We start from the raw sequence: 23,030 nt of genomic DNA on the forward strand, positions 1-23,030 counted from the left end.
GTATGGCAAGGTGTATCGCAGTTTCAGACAAAGATGATTTAAAGTTTCATACACAATGAATGTCTGTCTTTCAGGGTTAATAAGTATTCTGTATTTCTAAGGACTGTGGTGTGTTTATTTTATTTTCTGTTAAAAATGTGATTTAGAAATAAACACAATTTGCCTTAAGTACCATAGGAAATCACTTCTAGCAAGCTGAATTGAAATCCCGCTAAGTATAGTACCAGGCTGAAAATACTGTTTAGATTTTAAACCCTAGTCAGAACTCAAACAGTCTTCTCAGATGTAGAAAACATTTGGTTATATTTCTGTTGCAGTTATCTTGTGTGTGTGTGCTTCTGCTCTTTCCCATCTGGTTTCAAACCAGAATCAGGAAAGGATTGATAAAATACCATTTCTTTTTCACTATAGTGACTGAAAACAGATTGAAGAAATTCAGATAAATGTCAGAACTCGTTAAAGCATGACCACTTAAATTTATTTATTTTAAGTTGGAAGGGTTGCTGCCAATTAAAATGGCAAATTTACATGCAGAAGTCTATCTATACTGCTTTCTGTGTTGTGTGTCAGGCAGTATGTTCATTTGGGTATGGTAATGGAACAGAAACTAAACTGGAAAAGCATTCACACAGCAGCAGCATATAAAGCACTGACAGCATCTAGTTGCCTGTTTGATAGGACAAGGGGTAAAGGTTTTAAACCAAAAGAGGATAGATTCAGGATAGATATAAGGAAGAAATTTTTTATGGTGAGGGTGGTGAAACTCTGGAACAGGTTGCCCAGAAAGATGGTAGATGCCCCATCCCTGGAAACATTCAGGTTCAGGTTGGACGGGGCTCTGAGCTACCTGATCTGGTTGTAGATGTCCCTCATTGCAGGGAGGTTCGACTAGATGACCTTTAAAGGCCCCTTCCAACCCAAACCATTCTATGATTCTATTTGATTCTGGCTTAAGGTAGTTTTCCAGTGATCTAAGGAAGCGGGGAAAGGTGGAGAAAAAAAGAAGCTACTGGGACAGATAGAAGGATTTTTGAGGAAATTCTGGTTTGTATTTTATTTTTTACAAAAACCTTGAAGTTAAAGTTGCACTAGAAGTTCTTTCATTGATGCACCACAAGTAAGACTTGAAAGTACGCTCCATCAGGGAGAAGGTTTTACATTGTCAGAATGCAACATTACAGGACCTCCAGGTAGCAGGAGCAGGCATTCAGAACTGCATGGTAAAGATGCCCAGGTAACTGATGACAGCTGCCTGGAATTTAGACAACCAAGCAAATATGCAAGGTATTGCTTAGGGTCTAGAAGAAGATATTGCTTAAGGCAGAAGACAACTGCAGATACATGTGACTTTTAAATGGAGCATAAAGGAGAAAAATATCACAATGGAAGCAGGAAAAGCTAGGATGCTGCACCCTCACTGTGCGTTTAAGGCATCATAGCAAGAAGAAATTAGAAGTGTTTCCTTGGTTTTCTCTGGCTGGTTCTGAAAAACAGGAAAATGGTGCTTCTGTTTGACAAGAGGAGGAATTCCTTTCATCAGTTCCATTGATGAAGGCAGTTTTACCACAGTCATCTTAGGGAGAGACTTTAAGCTTTGGTTCTGTTACAAATTGGACTGAAACGGATAGTAACAGTGCAGAGCAATCATGTCAGTTCCTACTTGGAACACAGGATGCAACATATAGATTGTTGACGTGCAATAAATAGCATTAGAGGTGGTGGTGTCAGGATTTATTTGGGGCTCTTTAGATAATGTGGCATGTGGATTATTGGCACAACCGACAGCTCCAGTACTCTGCAGTGTCAAGGAAATCTTGAGCACCCTTAGGTAAGCAGGTTATTGATACTTTATGCTGCACCTGCTCCAGGGAACCCCTTAAGGGCATATCACGATAGTGTGGCTGCATACTAAAGCCCTGTAGTAAAAATGCAGAGCAACATTTTCACCTGGTTACTGTGAAACTGTCTTTAAAAGGTAAAAAAGAAATATTCATCGTTGAAACCTTGTGTTTCTGGCTTCTGCTGGTGCTATATGGACAAGTCATGACCGACTCACCCCTCCCCACCCTAGAAAAGAGGATTTTATTATGGAAATTCAAACAGACCTTTAATTATCACAAGCAGTCAGAGGTGTCACTATAATGTATTAGCTTGTATTTTAAAAAGAATGTAAACCTTTCTCATTGAAAGAGCTTCTCTGTGCTGTTGATATGCTTGAATTTATGCAATGAGGTGGTAAACAGCAAAATCCATACTTATCTTTACCTACACAGGCATTAGAGGTGAGCCCAGAAGAAAGGGGGGAAAAAAAGAAAAGAAAAGAAAAAAAGGAAGGGAGGAAGCAAGGAAGGGAGGGAGGGAGTGGAGTATTTCCTCACAGCTTAGGGTGAGATTAAAGTTCTGTTGATGGCAGAGCTACATGTTGTCTTCTCACCTGGTCTCAAATTCCAGCTGTGAAACAGAAGTGGAAGGTCAACATAGAAATGGTGTTTTATAGTGGCAAACTGAGTTGATTTCCTGAAACCACTCAGGACCAGACCTCTGATTCCTTCAGGATAATTGATTTTCACATAAATGTACATTCCTCACTTTTGTGTGAAATGTACTTGTGGAGTGAAACACTGTAACCTCAAAACCCTTGAAGGAAGTACTGCAACCCAGCTTAGAGATACCAACTTTACTGTGTAGAATGCAGATGTAGTGGATAATTACTTCAGGGGAAGATTTTGAAATGTTTCTATTATTAATGAAGTCTCTAGCTTGTTTCAGGAAGTTAATTGTTTGTTTTTCTGTTAGTCCCACATATTTGCAGTACTCCTGTGTTAGCTACTCTAACTGCACAGATGAGTGAACGGAAACTAAATTTTCTATGGGTACCAGAATAGCACAGTGTAGTTTTCTGTAGATTTCTGTCTTGTCTACTAATGACTTTTGTGTCTAAAATAGTGTAATCCAGCTGAGGCTTTTTCAGTGCTCATGGCATTTGAAAGGTCTTTGCTTTGTAATACCATAGGAACTCATAGTCCAACTTTTACTGCTGCAAAGGCTTTCAGAGGGTCTCATCTCCATTATCAGTCTGTTTTCACCAAACCTGCAGGAATTTCTCTGAGACCTCTGCCTGCTGTCGAATCTAGCAAAAACTAGCTATGAATTGGAATGCTGTTACTAGGACAAAGACATACAGAGTAGAGGAAACTAATTTCAAAGCTGGAAGAACCACTTCACAATCCAGACCTCAAAGGGTTATAGTTTTATGGGCCTTTTTTTTTTTTTTTTTTTTCTTTCATGCTCTGTAAACCTAACTTGTAGTAACTTGCAGGCTCTGAAGCATGCCAGTCCAGATTCTTCTGGTTTCAAGGGTGACATAACTAAGGACTCAAGTGACAGAAACAGTTCTGGAGGCTTTTGTGTACTGGTCTTTACTGGAAAAGTGAACAGCTGTTTTAATTTAGTCCAGCTGTATATGGATCCTAGAAGACTTCAGAGTGGGTGTCTGTGGAACTGCTCCACACTCCCATAGGTGGAGAAAGAATTGGTATAGCAAAGGCTTCTCCTATGTTAGTACAAGGATTAATGGTAGCTGGAGGAACTCTCAAATGATCAGGACCAGGTTCTGTCTTTGTATTGTGACATGAGATAAGAGGCTGAAAGCAACATAGGTGTTTGGTTTTTTCTGTGTATCTGCTAAGGGTTACAGTTAGAGACAGCACTGGATTGAATGGACATTGGATTTGTTCTTGATGTTCTGTGTCATTATCTCTGTATTCCATTGTCTATAAAGTATTCTGAGTATGTTCTCCTTTCAAGAAGAGTGCAAATCAGAATGATATGCTAGGCAAAGAACTGAACTCAATTTCTCATTCAAATCTGTTTTGGTTGTCTCTATTGCCATCTAATAGATTAAATGCACCAAACATAAGCGCCTCAACCTGTTCTTCCCTGAGCCTCTCTGCTTCATATGTATGAAATTGTGTGATGCAAGTGAGAATGCAGATACTCAGTTCTGGGCTAGAGGTCTAATTCTAGCAAGCCAATTGTCAGGATCCATCACCAGAGCATCTGAGTACCTGCTGAGTGCAGGTGTTGTTTTAAGAGTGCCATTAACTCTGTATCACAAATTCTTACCTATATTTTTTTCACCTAGTGTTTTTTTGGACAACAGACTTTTAGACGCTATTACCTGTTTACTTTCGCATAGTATCAGGTTGTGTAGATGGAAAGAAAAGCTAACCAAACATGCAGATATACAACAAGTGTAAGATCAGTTTGAACGGAGCTTACATAAATTGAAATATTCCCACAAAAGGGCTTTAAACTTGCATCTTTGGAAACAATAACATTCACAACAATACTTACTGGTCCCACAATCAGTTGTGCTTGTATAGGTGCTTCTACCTGCACAGCATTCCAGTCAGGTCAGGTTTCCCCGATCTCTTGCTGAGTGGTCTGAGGTGCAGGTCTGGGGCCTCAGCCCTCATTCTGCCAACTCTCACTATTAAACATAGCTCCTGCTACTGGGTCACCTTACTCTCTCAGTTTTGGCACTTAGGGTAGTAAACGTTATGCATGTGCATACAGTGTCAAGTCCTTTACTCAGGGCAGTGCCTCTCGGTGCACAAATGCATATGTGATTAGAATATTTGTACCACTGAAGGGCAGAAACCACTTGATATTCAAACCCTACGTATTCCAAGCAATGCCAGTCCACAGCCAGGTACAAACTTACTTGTGACCTGATGCGATCACATTCTTAGGGTAAGAGAGATATAATGTAATCTCTGTATGATAAGTCTTATCCTAAACACAGTTGATTGTATTAGATGACATGCAGTTATTGGCGTTACAATATGCTGTCCAAACAGTCTGGAACCAACACTAGGAATCCTATATAATTGAAGGGTAGGAGCTCATCAGGAATTGGCATCATAAAGATGAAAGGTCAGTGCTTTAATACACAACTCCCACAGGATGACTTGGGATTTTGCAGCAATATAGAATTGCCTTCTAGGATTAAAAAAAAAAAATATCTATCTACAAGGCAGAGATCCCTAAAAGTAATTTATTGCTTTTGTAGACAAAAAAATCATCAAACTCTTAATCTTAATCTCTGATTGTTTTCTTCAACTCCCATCGTTTAGAAAGTCTTAATCTTTCTGTGATTCTCAGGTTCATCTCTGATACTTGCCAACCTATTATCACTGAATAAACCTGGGAGTAGACCTTAAGAACCCGAATGCCACCTTTAAACATTGTTCTTGCCACTAAACTTTTCTTGTCTACATTCTTCACTTTTGCAATGGTTCTGATCTGGAGCAAAATATGTTTTTTCTAATCAAGTAGTAAATCTGCTCCTGCAAGTTTTTGCTGCTTTGGTTACATAAACATACTTATTCTGTAAATCTGGTGAAAGATGCATCAAAGGAATCAGTAAAGTTTACTCTTCCTCCTTCATTTCTTGCCTTCGCGCTATGAAGCAAACCCCTTTATTATTGACAATTTTTTTTTTGACACTTTCTTGTTGTAATAAATTGTATCCTGACCACACAAGCAAAGAGCACAAAGATGACAAATTGGGAAGCTGGCCTCAAAGTCCATTTTAACCACATCCTTTGAGCTTGTCCTTTTACCTCATCTTTTTTACTGTAGTTGTTTTGGTGCCAAGTGCGTGTTGTTTTTTTGCCAAATATATGTCATTAATTCACAAGGAGTCTATGGTCATGTAGCTGTATAGCCGTTAAGGTGGATTGTGATTGAAAAAGTGGCAGTGGTATGAGACTTTAAAACAGGGTTTTCTATGTGTTTGGTGTTGGGATTTTTACTCAAAGGTAAAAAGGAATGCTGCAATATGCCTTTTTGTTTTATTGGGGGTTTTGTTTTGTTTTGGTTTGTTTTTTTCTGCAAGGGATTAAAAAGACTGAAGAGGAGGAATAAAGCTCTTAGAGATTTTTGTAAGTCAGTAGATGATCAAACTTTAGTTGCTCATTTTTATTCATGTGTATCAAACACATCCCACATAAAATCCTATTTCCAGGAATAATACTCCGTTTGTCTCATAGTACTTAATTGTGAAAGCCCAAGGCCAGAATTTCTACCTAAGTAGTTATCCTTTTGTATGTTTGTTGATGTTGCTAGAGGATATTACTCTGATATCTTAATAGTGAGAGCACAGTAGATGGGCACTGAGGCTTTGAATCAGATTTTTGGTAGCCATCATTTATGCCTTCTATTTCATTTTAACCCCTCATCCAAGAATGGTTGCTATGTTGCAATCAAAGTTATTTTTTGTTGCTGTCTTTAGTTAATCATTTTTAAGCCATGCTGTAACACAATAAGTAAATTTTGCAACAATATGTTTATTATAAGAGAGGGATTATTTGCTTTAGTAAATGTCAATTGCATCCAATACTGCCTCTCTTTTTTTAAAAAAGAGTAAAATATTTTTGCTATTATTGAATGTTGTATGTCTAATTGGTGACGAGCTTTGTCCTCAAATTAAGGCTTAACTCCAGTTATCATATCATTATGTCATAACAGTGAAAAATTATAATTAAGATGATCTGCTTGCCAGAAAAAGTTTGGTATATCATTTAATCTCTTTTATTGGGGGAGTGTTCCCTTCCACAGCCCCTATCTCCTGATCAGAGCTTGAATGATGAGTAAAACATCACAGATGCATGCTGCATTGGACAAAGAACACATGCACGCATTTAAATCATGTATATCTTACTTTTTAGTGATGTAATTGTGAAATATGTTCTTTTTGCATTCATAATTAGGGGGTGGAACAGATGGTGAAGGCTTAGTTTAAAATAATCTGTCATTAAAATAACCTAGCCTACTGGTAATTCTTCACTCTAACTGGAATTTAGGTCAGGGTAACAGGGGTTTTTGCAGCATTGGAATACACTGGAAAGAATTAGGGACTTCATGGATAGTGTGAAATATGAGGATATTCTCCAGAAGGACACAGTAGTAAGACTCCAGTGAATTAAATTTGCCTGTAGTGGGAATATGCAAAAATGTCTGGGACAAAATTCCTCTGACAAATATAAATCCATTTAGTACGATGCATTATACATTAGTGCATATTCGGTCAAAGTGGTAGAGTGGGTTTCATATCCTGAGAGGAAATAACCTCACTTCTCTACAAATACTGTAAATGGCACTTAGTATTTTGGGTTAAAAACCTGTGCTTTACATTTTCATATTATTCTGATGTCAGAGGATATAAATTATAATTATTGGCATTATTATTCAGAGGTGCTGTAGCTAGTGACTTTTGCGTCTGAGTCTCACTTCCTTCGTGTCTACCACATTGACTTGCTGGTATATGACAAAAGAAATCTTGTATCAGTCCTGTCTGGCTAGTTTAGAACAGTTTTCAGGAATAAGAAAACTGTCTCAATAAATCAGATACTTGCATGTCTTTAAAGCATTTATTTTAGTGTTTCCTCTAAGATTTCATTCTTTAACAGCTTTGAAGAAAGCATATAGATTTCAGCATGGTATTATGATAAATCTTCTCGAGGAGGGGCAAGCATTAACATTTGTGTCAGTTCTTTTTCATCTTAATCCAACCTTGGTTAATAATCAGAAAATTCTACATAGTGGGTAAGAAGAAGTAATTAACCCTTTGACCCCAGAATCTTAATTGGCGCCTGTTGAAAACAGTGGGGCAGTTAACAAAAAAAAAAAAAATTAAAAAGTAGCCTGTGGTGATTGAAACAGCATAATACATAATGGTTTTCTGAAATCAAAAGTACTAGGGAACTTCAGCTTTAATCACATTTTGCATAAAACCAGTAAGCGTAGGTTTAAAGAAGTTGCCAGTCTTCCTTAAATTGGATTGAGCTCAAAATTGACATTTGGGCTCACCCTGACCCTTTTTCAACTGCCACACTAGATGGTATAGGACTGAGTTTATGACAGTCAACTTAATTTATAAAAATAAAAAAGAAAGGAAGTCAAGAATATTTTCCTAATGGAGGAAACTCTACCTTTATATTTATGGCCTCTGTTTCAATGAAAATAGGACATGGTATGAAAAAACAGTTACCTTTGCAGACCCTATTTCTGTATTATAGTTGATGATAACAGAGGAACATCTGAACTACAGTGAAACTATTCAGAAATTGGCTGAAAATTACACTGTGATACTCATTTTTAAAAAGAGATTTGAAAGCTAACTAAATCTAGTACCCTTGCATTTGTTGTGTCCTTATTTATACATAGGTAATACGAATTATTTTCCACAGATTTCTCATTAAAACAAAATTGTTTGTAAATAGGTAGGATACAACGGTATCAGATACTGTTCTTCAGTATATAGCATAACCTCTGTTTTGTTGCTTGCCGCCTTCTCTGAAGTCTGCTGCTCTCTTGGCATGCACAAAGGACATACGCTTTATGAAAAATTGAAAAATTTCAACACGCATTACTTAAATAATAAATATTCATAAATAATACCTATGAATAACGAATGAGACAGTCCTTCAGAACTACTGTTTGACCTGTATAAGGAACAACAACATTGTCACAAAAGTGGTCCATCTCAGCCCTTTCATACTGGTGGGAGGAACTGCCTTGCATTGAAGGTGGCTATTTCTCCCCCTGTTTTTGTTGTTGGGTTTTTTTTCAGTATTAGGACTTGCGCTTAGTACCTGGGGCCTTTGTTGTAATGTCTTTGTATTTGGGGCATGGAAGTATTTAGCTGTTCCATAAGCTGTTAATCAGTGGCTTTTTCAAAATATGATTAAGTAAACTCTCTGATTTTGCGCCGTTGAACAAAATGCTGAATTCAGTCAGTATTTGTACCCAAGGATAACTTCAGGGAGGTGGGAAAAGAAATGGAGGAAGAAGGACTGACCATGGCTAGTAGTCTCAGTTGGCATAATTAACTAATTTTATGGCACAGGAAGTGACTAATCATGCGAGAAGCCAAAGGAGTTGTGGGTACGCTGCATTGGCCCAGCCAGGCCGTCGGTGGTGCGTCCTTAGTACCTCCTTTGTAAAACAAGGAGGCAAACGTAAGGAATAGTCTCCCAGAAAGAAAGAGAAGAAAAGGGTAAAGAATTAAAACTGTTTAAATGAAAGGAGAGGATCAGAGTCAATGGCATGGGAAAATATCACGAACTTAAGATGTCTAACGCTTCTCACTTCAACACTTCTCACTTTAACATACTTGCTGATGACTTTCCAAATTTTAACCATGAAGGCTAAAATTTCTTTGTACAGTTTTGTCAACCAGACAGTTTTTTGGGTGGTTTTTTTCCCCACCAAAATTGGATTCAGCCACTTTGAAAACAATACCGAGGAAAACATTTCTGCCTAATCAGTACTAAAAGCTTCCTTTGAACTTTTGTTTCATTAAGAAGCCTGAATTCCTAAATAAGGTGATGTGTAGAAAAGAGGCAGGAAAGCTGTGACTCAGAGAATTAGTCTTTGCTGTTCTTACAACACTCTAGCCAGGTATGCCGGATAATGACACACTAAAGCAGTGTACTAAACAGACCAGATCATAAATGTGCTCCAACTGTATGTAACTCTCTTGAGTAAAAGACCAAGGGGACCACCCTAAAAGCCTGCACATGTGAAAAACTGAGAAGAGGAAAGTTGGTTTTATATGATACACAAATAACCTGTGAAACTTCTTTCCTGAAGATATCATTGAGCCAAGAACATAATAGAATTTAAAAAAAAAAAAATATTTTTTTTTTGTGCACACTAGTTTTTAAAAAATAATTATAAGGAATGTCAGATAACATGGTCATGCCAACTAGTAACAACCTGTGGTTAGAAAGAAACTTTCAGTAGGCTTGTCATTACCTACATAAACATTATGGATATTTCAAATGCTCTTCTGAAGCATAGAGGTACACCGTGTCAGAGCCAGGAAAACCAACCACTGCAGACAGGCCATTAGTCTGATTCAATATGGCAATTTATTGTTGCTTGTGGGGAATGGCGTTCTAGCAAGAACATATATAGGTGGCCAGGGGATCAGTGTGACAGTTCTCAGGTTTATTTCTAACAGAGGATTAAACCAATTTCCTCAAAGGAACATGGGACAGAGCATCAGGAAAACTTAAACCAAGACCTTTAAAGATTTACTCTTCTGATCTTTCTGTGGTGGGGGAAGTGGATAGCAGCAGAAGAAATTATACATAGTGAGGGAGATCAAATGTTTAAAGGTTTTGATTGTCCTTGTATAGATCTAAGTTTGAACTTCACTGTTCCAAATTTTCCACCTGTTATTGATGTTAAAATTCAAGAAACTGATGTTAATCATTTAAAAAGAAATGATGATGATTTATAAGAGGCCATAAATGGCTTGCATAATATAAATGTTTTTACATGAAGGAAATCTATGCAGATTTACATTTTTATTAATTCATAAATATAAATTAGAGTCTTCCTTTAATGCAGTGTCTTTAGTGAGGGTTTGTTTTCCAATATGTGGTTTATTCTTTTTAGAAAACACAGGTTTTTGAACTAATTCCACCACCTAGTACATCAGAGAGAGGTGAACACTTGCCAAAGAAAGCTTCTGACCAGCAGTGTGTTAGAAATTAATCAAGAATAATAATAAAAAAAATTGAAAACCCTCAGAAATCGCTGTTCTGTATATGAAAAGGAGTGAAATGATTACATGACACTGTCATCATATATCTCCATGAAATTTGTGTGCACCTCTTATTTTTTCTTCCAAAACTAGGTTAATCTCTCGCATACTATAGTTATATCTTTACTTTACACATACCTTTATCTCAAGGGGATATTTTGCATGGGATTTTTTGAGCTTGTTTCTTGTTCATACCCACATTTGTGGTTTTTTTTTTTTTCTTATTTTCTGAGTTGTTTTAGCATTTCTAACTTCTGGAATTTTGTGATTTTACTTTTGCAGTAGTGAATGCTTGTTTGTCAATAATCAGCTCCATAAAAAGCATAAAAGTAAAGGCACCTATAGTGTATGAAAGAGAGTTTCTTCCTAGTGAAGATTTGCTCTTATTCCTAGAGGTATATTTCTGTCTTGATGTGCAGTGATTTACTCTGTGTGTCAGTTTAGAATATAGTCCTTTGTTTATTAACTGCACTCATGTTTCAAAAGGTATGCATTAATCTGTGTAGTCCTATTTTGATTTTTGCAGTTGCAATGGAAACCACATCCAAAGACTTGAACCTGTCAAAGTAAAATCTGATCTAGAGTTTTACACTAAAGGGATGAAATTCATAACATTTCTATAGACCTAAGCTGTAAACATATTTGACAGTAATCTGCTGATTGGCTTTGTTTGTTGTCTCACAAAAGGAAAAGGGGGGGCTGTGAAGGGGTGTGCGCGCGCGCGTGTGTGTAATCCTCAATTAATTAACAAATTATTAAGGTCCATAGTGGTTTGACTGATGGTAGGATTTTATTTTCTCTTTTACAGTTTTTGGAAGTGGAAATTCTTTACTTTGATTCTGGGTGATGTGGGGGGATCTTCTTACGTACCATTTGATTGGAAGGGTATTTGTTTTCCATAACTATTTCTTCCCGTAAAAAAATGAACAACATTTTATTTTTCTATATTTCTTCAGTCATGCAAATGAGATAAATTTTATACAGTATATGGCAGATGTAAGCATGACAATAAGTCCTTGAACTTTGGAATACACTCATGCTGTTTGTTAATATGTAGACAGAATATAAAGGAATTGTCTTAAGGATTCAAATTAAAAACACTCGGAATTCAGAACATTTTGCTCAATTTGCTCTGTGATGCCTTTGTTTGAATCTATTTCTATCTGGAATTCAGAATTTTTTATTAATCTATTCACTTTTTTTTTTCCCCTTACTCTGTAGTCCCTGGATGGATTTGTATTTGCACTAAATCAAGAAGGAAAATTTTTGTACATTTCAGAAACTGTCTCCATCTATTTAGGCCTGTCCCAAGTAAGTACACACTTTCAATTCTAGAACATAATTGTGTATGATGCATTCTTCTGTTTATCATTCTTAAAGAAATAATAATTTGGTTTCTGTATTTTGTGTGGATTATTGAATTAGTTATTTAAAATTGCATCTGGTTCACCCTGAGAAGTAATTGAAAAACATAACTGTAAGTATTGGATGTTGAGATAAGACAAACTTGTGCCTGAAAACTTTTTGCCATGAAGGTTCATTATTAATTTATTGAGAACAAATGAAGTTTCTTTTCTCAGTTGTTTTGAACTTTAAACCTCTATACCTGATAGGAAAGGGACACACTAATAGTACTTCCCTTGTGTCCTATTACTGGATGTTTATGGAGTACCCTGCATTATCCAGGGAGCTGACACGATGACAGGGAGTCATTTGGAGTCAAGAAATGCTGAAAGAGACCATTAAAATGTCTTGCAGGGAGGGTTCCAACGAGGACACATTTTGCTGCTTTCACAAATGCTCACTAATATGAAAAGAAAAATTTATAAAATATAATATTTTAATTTTTTCCATTTAATTGTTGAGAACTATTTTTAAAGATTAAAAGGCAGGACAAAAGTGGTGGAAAAGTTGCTTGTTGATACTTATTTCTAATCCTGAAGCATTCAGAAATGTTTAGGAAGGTTAGCTTCTTTCTAGTCGTACTTAGACATGCAGTGGAAAGATTTTGCATTATGACTTTCAGAGTAGGATAATCTACTTCTGTTGCAGTCACCGTGAGGAGAAAAAGAAAAACTGAGATAATATTTATTTCAGCTCCTTTAAATTGGGACCCATACTGCTCTGAGGAGGCAACTATCAGCACTGGCAACTGTCAGTTTTGCTGTACCCCAACAATAATGAAATGGGAAGTTGTAACGTGTGGTGCAGAAAAAGACTAATTTTAAATATTATCTGGTGAGAATCCGAATAGACATTCATTAACTCCTCAAAGAACATGCAAGCAATTGGCTGTAATAAGTTCAGTAATTGTTATTTTGCGCTGGCTTTAGCAAACCAAATGATAGAAATGGAAACAGAGCTGTTTCTAATTCATATCAGTATTCTTGTCTCTCATTAAAGTCCCTCGTTTTGTAATAGACTTTAATCCCTGCCTTAATCTGTTTGGGAGTTAGTATCAAGAATCTCAAATTTTGAAACTGGTGCGCCACCATGTTGCTAATACAGTAAAGAATTGGAACTTTAATGTTTATTATTGTCTTATGCTCATATTAATCTGTTGTATGCATAGTATCCAACAAAGTTTAATAAGCCAGTAAAGAAGAAGGATGGATAATTAGTTTAAGCAGGTAAATGCTAATTAGAAAACTCCTGAAAGGCATCCATTATACACTAGCTTAAAACAAATTTTACAGCCCTGGTTAGTGGTGTAATCCAAATTCTGTCAAGGCAACTGCATTTTCTGTAATTGAGATGTGTATGTTTGCTTTGCATAACAGATGGCTCTGTATGCTTAGACTGATAGCTAGGAAAATAATAATTGCATTATTCTGGCCAAAAGAATATTAGCTCTTGGGTTTTGGCCATTTCAGTCAGTCCTCCTGCCAGCACAGCATATGCACATATATGGATTGGATTTTCAAGGAAATTGATGCATCTGGAATAGTGTGGCCATCTGAAATATCATCTGTTCAAGAAAAATTTGGCTTTAACCCTATGCTAGTCTCTTGTTAAAAATGTTTTCTGCCACTGTCTTTTTAACTATAGGAGCTGGTAAATCTTTCCTTGGTCTGAACTTACATGGTGTTGTTAAGACTACACTTCATCTTGATCCCCATATACATATCAAGCAAGGGTTCAGATAAATAAATCAATTGTCTTTGCATGCTAGAGTATTTGATATATCAGGATAAACGTTTTCTTGCATTCACTACTGAAAGAACTGATGGAAAAACTACCAAAAATCAGAACCAGGACTGTGGATTTTAATACAATAATAGATGAAATTTCCTGAGATCTATTAAAGTATCTGTGATTTTCACTGTTCTTCTCTTCTGTGTTTATGGAGACATTTTGTATTTCTCAGACCTATTGTATTTATATTTTTAATATGTTGTTCTCTTGGTGTAATATTATATAGCTAGGTGTTTTAATGACAAAAGAAATGCTGTACTACTTGTTACTAAATCACTATTCAAAGGTTACTTGTTACAGAAAATATCAGCAAAATATACGTAAAACTACTTCTCATATTAAGCATGGAAATGCTACTGTTTGCACTAAAACAGTCTTAAAATACTAGTGAATTCTGAATTTCTGGAATGGTGTTATGTGATACATGTGGTGTGGCATTTCTTGTACTGCAGGTAAACACTGATAGGTCCCTATCCCTCATACTCCCAACTATATATTCATATATAAACTCTAGGTAATTTTGCACTTCACTGTAAGCATTACATGTACATTATAAGCATTTTTTGATTCATCTTCTTCAAGCGCTGACTTTGGAGTCTCCCTTTCTAGTCAAATGACTTCTTAGTGACTTCATCTTTGGTTGTGGGTTTGGGTTTTTTTTCTAATTAGTATGCATGGAAATAAAATACAATATATTTTGGACTTGCAAAGTAAAATCTCGTGTCTCTTAGCTAAAGGAAAATAGGTCTTGTACTGCATCTCAGCAGGTGAAAACAGTTTTTCATGGAACACAATTTTTGTTTTCTGAACATTGAGCCACTGGTACAAAACAAATGGATGCTGATGTTCGATGATAGCTACAGGGCTAATAGTAAAGAAATCTGATAAAACAATATCTTGGGAGGTAGCCTGGCAATGATGATAATAAAGTTACTCTTGGCAAAAATAACAATATATTTGAACAGTAAACAAAAATTACAACAAATACTCTTTTGACATTACAATGACTGTACCTTGCATGTAGACACCCATAGATATATGTTTTGAACACTCTATCTTCCAGCTAAGGCTAACCAAGAATTTTAAGTTGGTTTGGCAGACATAGATTTTAGAGCACACCGTGGAATTGCAATCAGAGCAGTTTCTGAGAACAGAGATGTATTTCAAAGCAGAGAGAAAGACACAAATTTAGCTGAAAACAATGAATGAGACAAGGAAGAGAATAAAAGCAACAGAAATGGTCCAAAATCTCTCAGTTATATCCTTAATCTGTATAAAATGTCATAGCTTAATTATACTTGGACCAAGTTAAAATAGTCCAAGATACTTTCAGGTATTCAGCAGTTTCAGGAACTGTAGTGTTTGTTGGAAGACCCAGACTTGTCTAGAAACATGCGGTACAGCCAGGATTTCCTCCCTGGGTTGGACAACATGACCTTTCTTGGTGTAGCTTACCCTTTTACCAATACAAACAGCCTGTTACCGTGCACCTCTGTAGTAATGTAAAAATGTTTTTTCTTCATTGATATCTATTCTCTGACATTTCCAAATCAGCAGGTAATCTTTGATATCAGGATAGCTGCCATCTTTTTCCATACCCAGTCCCTGATTTCCTTTTTAAATTGGCATGAGATTTCAAAAGTAGATGGCTAAAATGAGTCACCATATCTGGACACTGAAGAGGCACTTTAACCACTCCTTCACGCACTTAGAAGTCAGTAGCAGTGCTTACCAAAGAGATTTCAAAATTTTTTGCAAAATTTCTGTTTGAGTCTTAGGCCAAAAATATGCTGAAACACAAATAGCAACAAATAGGGAGAAAAATCTGTCCAGAACAAAGGATAAAACTTTCAGACCTGCAAGGTTTCAGGGTCAATAGAAAATATTATGGGCTGATAAGCTGGCTAGGATACCTTTCCTTTCAGGAAACAAGTTCTTAATCACCTTTCACCAGCAGTTATGCTCAACGAGGATATTATGCATTTTTTCCCCTCTGTGAGGTCCACACCTTAAAGTAAAGTACATCCTACCTTTGCTCCTACTTGTTCAGGACACAGACCAGGTTTGCAAATTGGCCTGTTGAAAAGAGAGCTCACTAAAGAGGAGCAGTGCAGCTGCAGGCATAACAAGAGATAATAAAAATTAAGAAGGAAAAATAAAAGAATAAATTGTTGAGATTTTGTCCTTTTTAAAACAAAGCAGGCAAAACCAACAGGTATATTACATGTGTACTGCGTTACTAGTAGCATAACCTGTCTCCTTATTTTGGCTTTCTGTGCATTTGTTCTATGAAATGGCAAATAAAATTATAGCTACAGCACACAAGTACAAGGTCAAATAAATGACAGTACTCAGTCTATTTGTGAAGCTATTCTGAAAAGGAACCATGGTGCCAAATGTGGTTTATTTGAATAATAAAGAAGAATTAGATTCCCCTGATAACTTGGCTGAGGGCCAATAAATCACTGGAGGTTAAGAATGCTTTGCAACTGCCATGTATTTCTTTTTCTTTTACGAAGCACAAACCTCAACTACTATGCTCTACCTGTTTTTCAATGCAAATCAAGTTGAGGTTAGTAGATGGTTAAAAGATTGCTTTTGTGCTCTGTTTGCTTAAAAAATAACATAAAACAATCTTGACACTTACATTCATTCTGTAAGTTCTACCTGATTTTCCCGCTGTACCTTTATCTAAATAAATAATAAGAGTAATGATATTTAAAAAATCAAGCAAATAAATAACAACAAAAGCCAGGAATTTCACAGGAAAACTACCAGTTTTTAAGCAAATCTAGACAATAACCAATTGAGAGAAGAGCTTGCTTTTTTGCTGTTGTTGTTGTCGTCGTTATGTTCATTTTCGGAATTTAAATACTACTATGTAAGAATGAGAATTTCCACTCATTTAGTATATTGGTGCACTAGTATTGATAATTTTTTAACACTTTGTCCCCTTTAAATATTAGTAGAAAAAAGCCTTGGAAATTCTGTGTTGGTCATGTGTTTTTAAAGTTATTTTCCTTAATGTTCAGCATAAGGAACTTCATTTACTCTTATGCTAAGAAAAGTGAGCAAGGGAGGAGTTCTACTGAAATAAAGCAGCTCTGAAGATTTTGAGAGCAGTAAGAAAATATAAGTATCAAAATAATTCAGAAACAGTACAAGGCACAGTGGCACATTATCAATTTACAACATTTAAATTGATAAATGCTTGGTGGTGAAGGCCTACAAGGGCACTTTGAAAAGCAAATAGCGACCTGGTGAAGAAATTGATTTTCCCCCCCCGAAAATGACTGCATGATGCATCATTTGACTGCATGCTGTCCAAGTGCTTGACAGAGATAATCTCAGCAATCCCACGGGTGACCTTATCGTTCTCACCAGGGCAACTTTGTCTAGGTTCTGACTTTGTGCATGTCAAGGTTTCTTCAGGCAGGATCCTTGGGGGGAAAAAGTTCCTCTGTTCGATCCAGATATTGAACCACTCTTCAAGGCACTACCCCCACCCCCACCCCCCGCCTCAAAAAGGCAAGCTTGTTTCTTTTCTTCATAATTATGAATGAACCGAACAAGAGAAAATATCTACAGACACAGTATCTTTGCTGAAGCCATTATTGCCTTTTCAGTGTGGCTTAGCTTAGCTCTTAAAGGAGAAAGGATACCTGCCATTAGAGGTTATCAGACACAACTGAAAGGTTCCAAATTGTATGGCCCTCTTCTACATAACAGAAATATCCTGCCCACTTGCTTTCTGGCACTTGGTGTTCACAGCTTCATTGTGGCTCAGGGAAAGATTTTGCCATTGTCACGGTGCCTAATATTTTTTTATTTATGCCTTTTTTTTTTTTTTTCTTAAATCCTTATCCCAACCCAAGAACTTTTAAGGCAACTCAAGTGCAAATGACAAGCTGACAGAAGTCCTGAACATCAACATCAATATACATAATTTTGCATAGACACTCTATAACAACCTTCACTGTATGGTCTTGAAGTGATCCAAATCACTTAGCCTGTTTTATCTGGTTATTATAAAACTGGCTTTGTCTAGCACAGAGGAATATGTTGCCCAAACTGTGAAGAATAAAGGCATTTAAAGATTTGAAGGATTTTTTTAAAAGTACTTTATATAACAAACAAACTGGTTTTCATGTGCAGTTAGTAATTGTTAATTATAATTACTGATTAGGAACCCATTCAAAGCAGCAAATGTTATGCTCTGTTTGGTACCCCAAAGCTGCTTTACCCACTGCCTTTGACACCCACAGTTCACCATATTCAACCTCTTTTACCTCTTTCTTTCATCCACAACATTAATTCTGAGTGAACAAGACGTGCTTCCTTGCTTTTGACAAGATTTGCTGCAGTCTCATGCGACAAAAACCCAACACTCATTCCAGATTCAGAAAGTAGGATTTATAACAGCATTTTAATTTAATGTTGGATGTCGAACATATAAAGAGATCACAGTAGTACTAGAGCTGAAAATTGATGCCTTTTTTATTAGTGTCCTCTCAGAAGTGGGTGAGCCGCTGTTTGTGCAATGGAGCACAGAGCACCACAGTCAGATGAATGAGGATATGCTATCTGCAAGGAATCATATTTCAAACCACTGTCTGCTTCTATTGATGTGCTCAGAGTTGAAAGGTTATGCTAGTAAATGCCATCAGAATTTTCAGCATTAGAAATCTGTGGAATAATCCGCTGACTGTCACTTTGTAGTCAGTCCAAATGCAATATATAGTGATGCTTTACTGATTTTTTAAACTTGAAATTAACTTATTATTACCGATCACGTTGTTTTGCTTATTCTTCTGTAGTGTGTTTAAATACTGCCAACAGTATTGTCTTATAGGCTCCGCTGAATATAGCTCTCTGTTGAGTTAACTAAAGGAATCCAGAATGTCATTCTACATGAGAATCATGTTCCACTTATTTATTCTTTTGAACATATTTTACCAGCCATTGAGGCTGAAACATTGAAAGCCTTTATGCAGAAGGGATTCGCTGGTTAAAATGAATCACACAGATTCTCCGTGCAATAAAATATAGCCTCATTGGTTTAACGCTTGAAAGCTGAAGACTTTTCATGTCACTTAATAATTTCTAGCATTTGATCTTAAAAATAAGATTTTGATAAGGTATTTCCGTTGCAATTGTTAACTCTTTCCAGTACTAAATAAGAGTGAGAACATTAACAATTGGACCATTTGCTTTCTGGTGAATGCAACATTTTCAGATTGCTTTAAGAAAAATGTCTGGGAAAAATGGTTAACACAATTCCGCTATTTTACGTTTGTCTTTCCTATAAAAGCAAAGACAAAGGGTTTTCCTGAATTAACATGCATATTATCCAAATTAGTTACAGAGTACTTTGGCTTCTTTTTTGCATTGCATTGTAACATGTCTGTGTGGAAGTTAGAGAATATTCTATATATAGTCACTTAGTAAAACAAACAGCTGTGGAATAATAGGGGAGAAAAACAGATACTGGTAGGAAACATACAAATTTGGCATAAATATATTTTCCATGCTATCCTGGCACATTAGAGATGGGAAAAAAACCCTCAAAAATTAAGTGAGTATTTTACGTCTGAAGAGTAAGGTCAAAAACTCATTCTATTGGTGAGGGATCAACATTTAATTTCAAAAAATAAGTAAATTATAATTAATAGGTTTTGATAAATAGTAAGGAAACGTGCTTTTGAACACTTACAAGATGCGCTGATTCTAAAGACTGATTCTCTTTTACATCCCTACTTGAGTCAGGACAAGAGAAAAACATAACTCAAATATTCTGTGATGTATGAAATGATTCAAGATGCGTAGCAGTGAAACAGTATAGGTTCACTCAACAGAATTCTCATTCCGAGCATTTCAGAAAGGGTGGGTCAGGCCACAGAAAACTCAAAGACTGGCTTGAAGTTATGAAATAAATAAAACAGTGCCTGTATATATTAAAACCACAATCACTGAATGGATCTTGGTTAAAAATAACCCTGAAAAAATTAAGAAAAAAACCTATTTTAAACTCAGATCAGTGCAGTTCTATCTTCTGCTGCAAATCCTCACTGGCAAATCTAGCAGCCCAACTAAGGGGTTGCTTACGAAAACACAAGATCAGGAACAAGCAGCTCAGAACAAAGATAGGATATTTGTCTTGATTTGGTTTTGCCAGCATCTTGTATTATTACAGCCTTGGTCAGGCCTTTACTTGCTCTGTTTTCAGGCAGAGTTAACAGGAAAATCATCTTTTGGGAAGAGAGGATTGGTAAGAGAGGAGAAACATTCCAAAATCTGTGGAGAGAGCCTTCACTGCAGAGTTGGTGTGGGATCTAGCCAAGAGAACCTCCAAGTCAAAGGCTGATGGTACTTAGTCCCCAAGGTTTGTAGTGGAAATTCAAGACAATCACGTCCTTGTGCTATTGGCCATCCAGTGCTAATCTCTCTTTCTGTCACTCCTCATTCATCTGCAGCATTAAAACAGACCTATGCTGCCTTAGCATTTTAACTTCATGTTGCCCTGTATTTCTTTCTGGCATTTGAACGAGGATGCCATCCAAGAGATCCTCTGCCCCTGTTTCCAGTTGCACAGAGGCTGACAAAAGCTTCCTGGCAAAGATGCAACATGAGAGGGAATGTACCCAGGTTGGTTTCTGTGTTTAGTGGACAGGCAAAAAGAGCACCAGAAAACTTGTCAGGCTTACTGTGAACCCATACTTTATCCTAGTTGCTCAGCTGAGTCCCTCAGCAGCATTCCCATTAGAAGTTCTTTCAGCTGTTTGCTCATACCTTCAGACCTACCTGCATTCATACTGAGTAACCCAGCTCCCCTTGGAAGTTACTATTGGTCTCATGGCACTGCCACAGAAGGACCCTCTGCAGATGAATCCATAGAAAAGCCAGGTTAATGCCCTGTTACAAGCTATGCCATCAGGATTTGCCATCAGGACCCATCCCAGCACACAGCATGCTCTAGCCATGCTGGCAAAGCCAAAGACAGCTATGCAGCAGAGGTACTTCTACTGGCCACCTGATGAGGCAGAGGAAAACTAGGACTATGTTTTCCCTTTCAAAAGAGTGATGAACCTCCTTTGCCCAGAGTTAGAAATGTGACCTCTCTGGTGTGAATGGACAGGAGGGGGAAGGCAGAGAGGAGGCATGGCACACCGCCCCTGCTCAGCAGCTGAGTCAGGGGTGCGAAGAGACATGCTGCTTCTTCCTCACCAAGCAAAATACATTTTGCCAACCCTTGATATTCAGCGCTCATACTTCAGCATCAACTCAAGTAATAAGACTGGTTTCAAGTTACTAGGTATATGAAAATGATATTTTAAAGAGCTTATTGACATTCTGGGTTTTTTGCAGCCTTTAGGGCTTTACATTGACAACTCTTCTTTTTCCATTGGCCACCACAAATGCTAGAAGTTTACTTTTTTATTTAAGAGGTGTCTGAGAGTTTGGGGGAATATCATGGTTCTACAGCCAGGCCTTTGAAGCTACAATCAAACTCACATGATTGGCAATAAAATTGTGAGGTTTGGCAACAGTAAAATAGAAAGGGGAAATACTGGCTCATTTCTCTAGCTGAATGGGATCACATGGATCTATAAACTAATATGGTGTATCATGCTCATACTGCATTCCAGATAACTTTTAAAGCCTTTGCATTAATAAATCTGGCCTTGTACTAATAAAGCATATGACAGAATTATTACCTATATTAATTATTTTGTGTTTAAGATTCTGTCTTTGGGTCTTTTGGGTAACATGAGTATTTTCTAAGCTGAGTACTGCTGAATTAGGATGTAGGCACTACAGTGAGGTGTAGTCTATACCTTTTCGTACTGCATTTCAGAGAGATGTCTCTCTTGGGACAGCACTTATTCATGCATAAGTAGTAAATACAAAGCCATATACACTCCTGACATTCCTTGAATGACAATGGAGCTATCCATGTGTTCTTATTGAGCTTCCTTAACATATGCATAAAAGAGATGCGATGAATATTGTAAATGTATCTCTTCCACGTATTGAGGCAGCATGTACGAGTCATGAATTAAAGTTTGTAGGAAAAGATGCTTCACTTTTTAAAACTCATTAATGTCGTTGGAGAAACAGTAGCTTTCCCTCTTGTGTTTGTTTCTCCCAACCTGAGTCCAATCCACAGCCTGTAAGTCAATAAAAATATTTCAGAGTTTTTTGAATAGTTCTTATTTGACTATATATTGTCAATATGGTGCTTATGTTACACTGGGAATAAAGAGATTTTCTGGAAGTTACTGAGCAATCCCTGTGTCCCTATAAGCATCTAGTACTTGGAATAAGAATGACAGTTTGATTACTCTCTTTTTGTTCCCTAAATTGGTTATAAATTGGTTGAACATTTTAATATATTTTGATCACATGATAGCTTGATTTCTTTGTCCTGTCTCCAAATGTATTTATTCAGATTGAGTTAACCTGAATCAATATTTTGTTAATGCCTTTTAAAGGATTCCTACCTTAACTGTAAAAGCTATATACTTTATTTACGGTGACTTTATTTGTTGTGTAGATGAGGTAGTGTCTAACCATTGACAAAGATGCATTCCAAAGACCTGACAATCTTCAGTGGAAATACGCTTTTTCTACTGTGATAGGTACGCATTTGATTAGTTGCATGTTTGGGAGGGGTGAATAATCATGATATTTTTATTTTAAAGCCATCTGTTTCCCATCTTTTCATTCAGTCTGTCTTCCTTGTTAGCTCCCAAATTCAGTCTTGCTGTATTGTTGCTTAAGTGTACAGTGCCCTCCCATCAGAAGGCAGTTCATGGGAAGAACTGAAAATAGAAAATAATACAGTCACTGAAATGCACATCAGCAAATTCCAGTTTCTAGAGAGTGCTCCAGTGAGATGGGCTTTTCTTTCATGCTCATTGCAAGTTTAAGGATTTATCCTTCCTGAATTTTGGCAGAAATAGGTCTACAGAACGAATTTCATACCCTTCAAATTGGACAAGCTGATGAAGGCTATTGCAGATGTTTTGTTTGTCTAAACAAAAACAATTCCTTAATACTTATTCTTTTCTCCTTTCTTGATATCATTACACTCCTCTTGGTTTATGTACACTTGTGACTGTGAGGAAAGATCTTATGCATTTGATGGAAGGCTACTAAGATGCACAGACATAAAACTAATTATGCTTATTCCATTCAAAGTGGTTAGGAGCTA

At 36.7% G+C, this 23,030-nt stretch overlaps 1 protein-coding gene across 1 annotated transcript in view; it reads left to right on the plus strand.

Moving 5' to 3' along the window:
• LOC102052852 (neuronal PAS domain-containing protein 3) overlaps nucleotides 1–23,030 on the plus strand; it is a 613,283-nt gene that overhangs the window by 412,857 nt on the left and 177,396 nt on the right. Inside the window, exon 4 of the mRNA XM_055717189.1 lies at nucleotides 11,843–11,932. Within this exon, the coding sequence (XP_055573164.1) occupies nucleotides 11,843–11,932 (90 nt within the window). The remainder of the gene's footprint in view (nucleotides 1–11,842; nucleotides 11,933–23,030) is intronic.

The sequence above is a fragment of the Falco cherrug genome, chromosome 7 (assembly GCF_023634085.1).
Source record: "Falco cherrug isolate bFalChe1 chromosome 7, bFalChe1.pri, whole genome shotgun sequence".
Lineage (NCBI taxonomy): Eukaryota > Metazoa > Chordata > Aves > Falconiformes > Falconidae > Falco > Falco cherrug.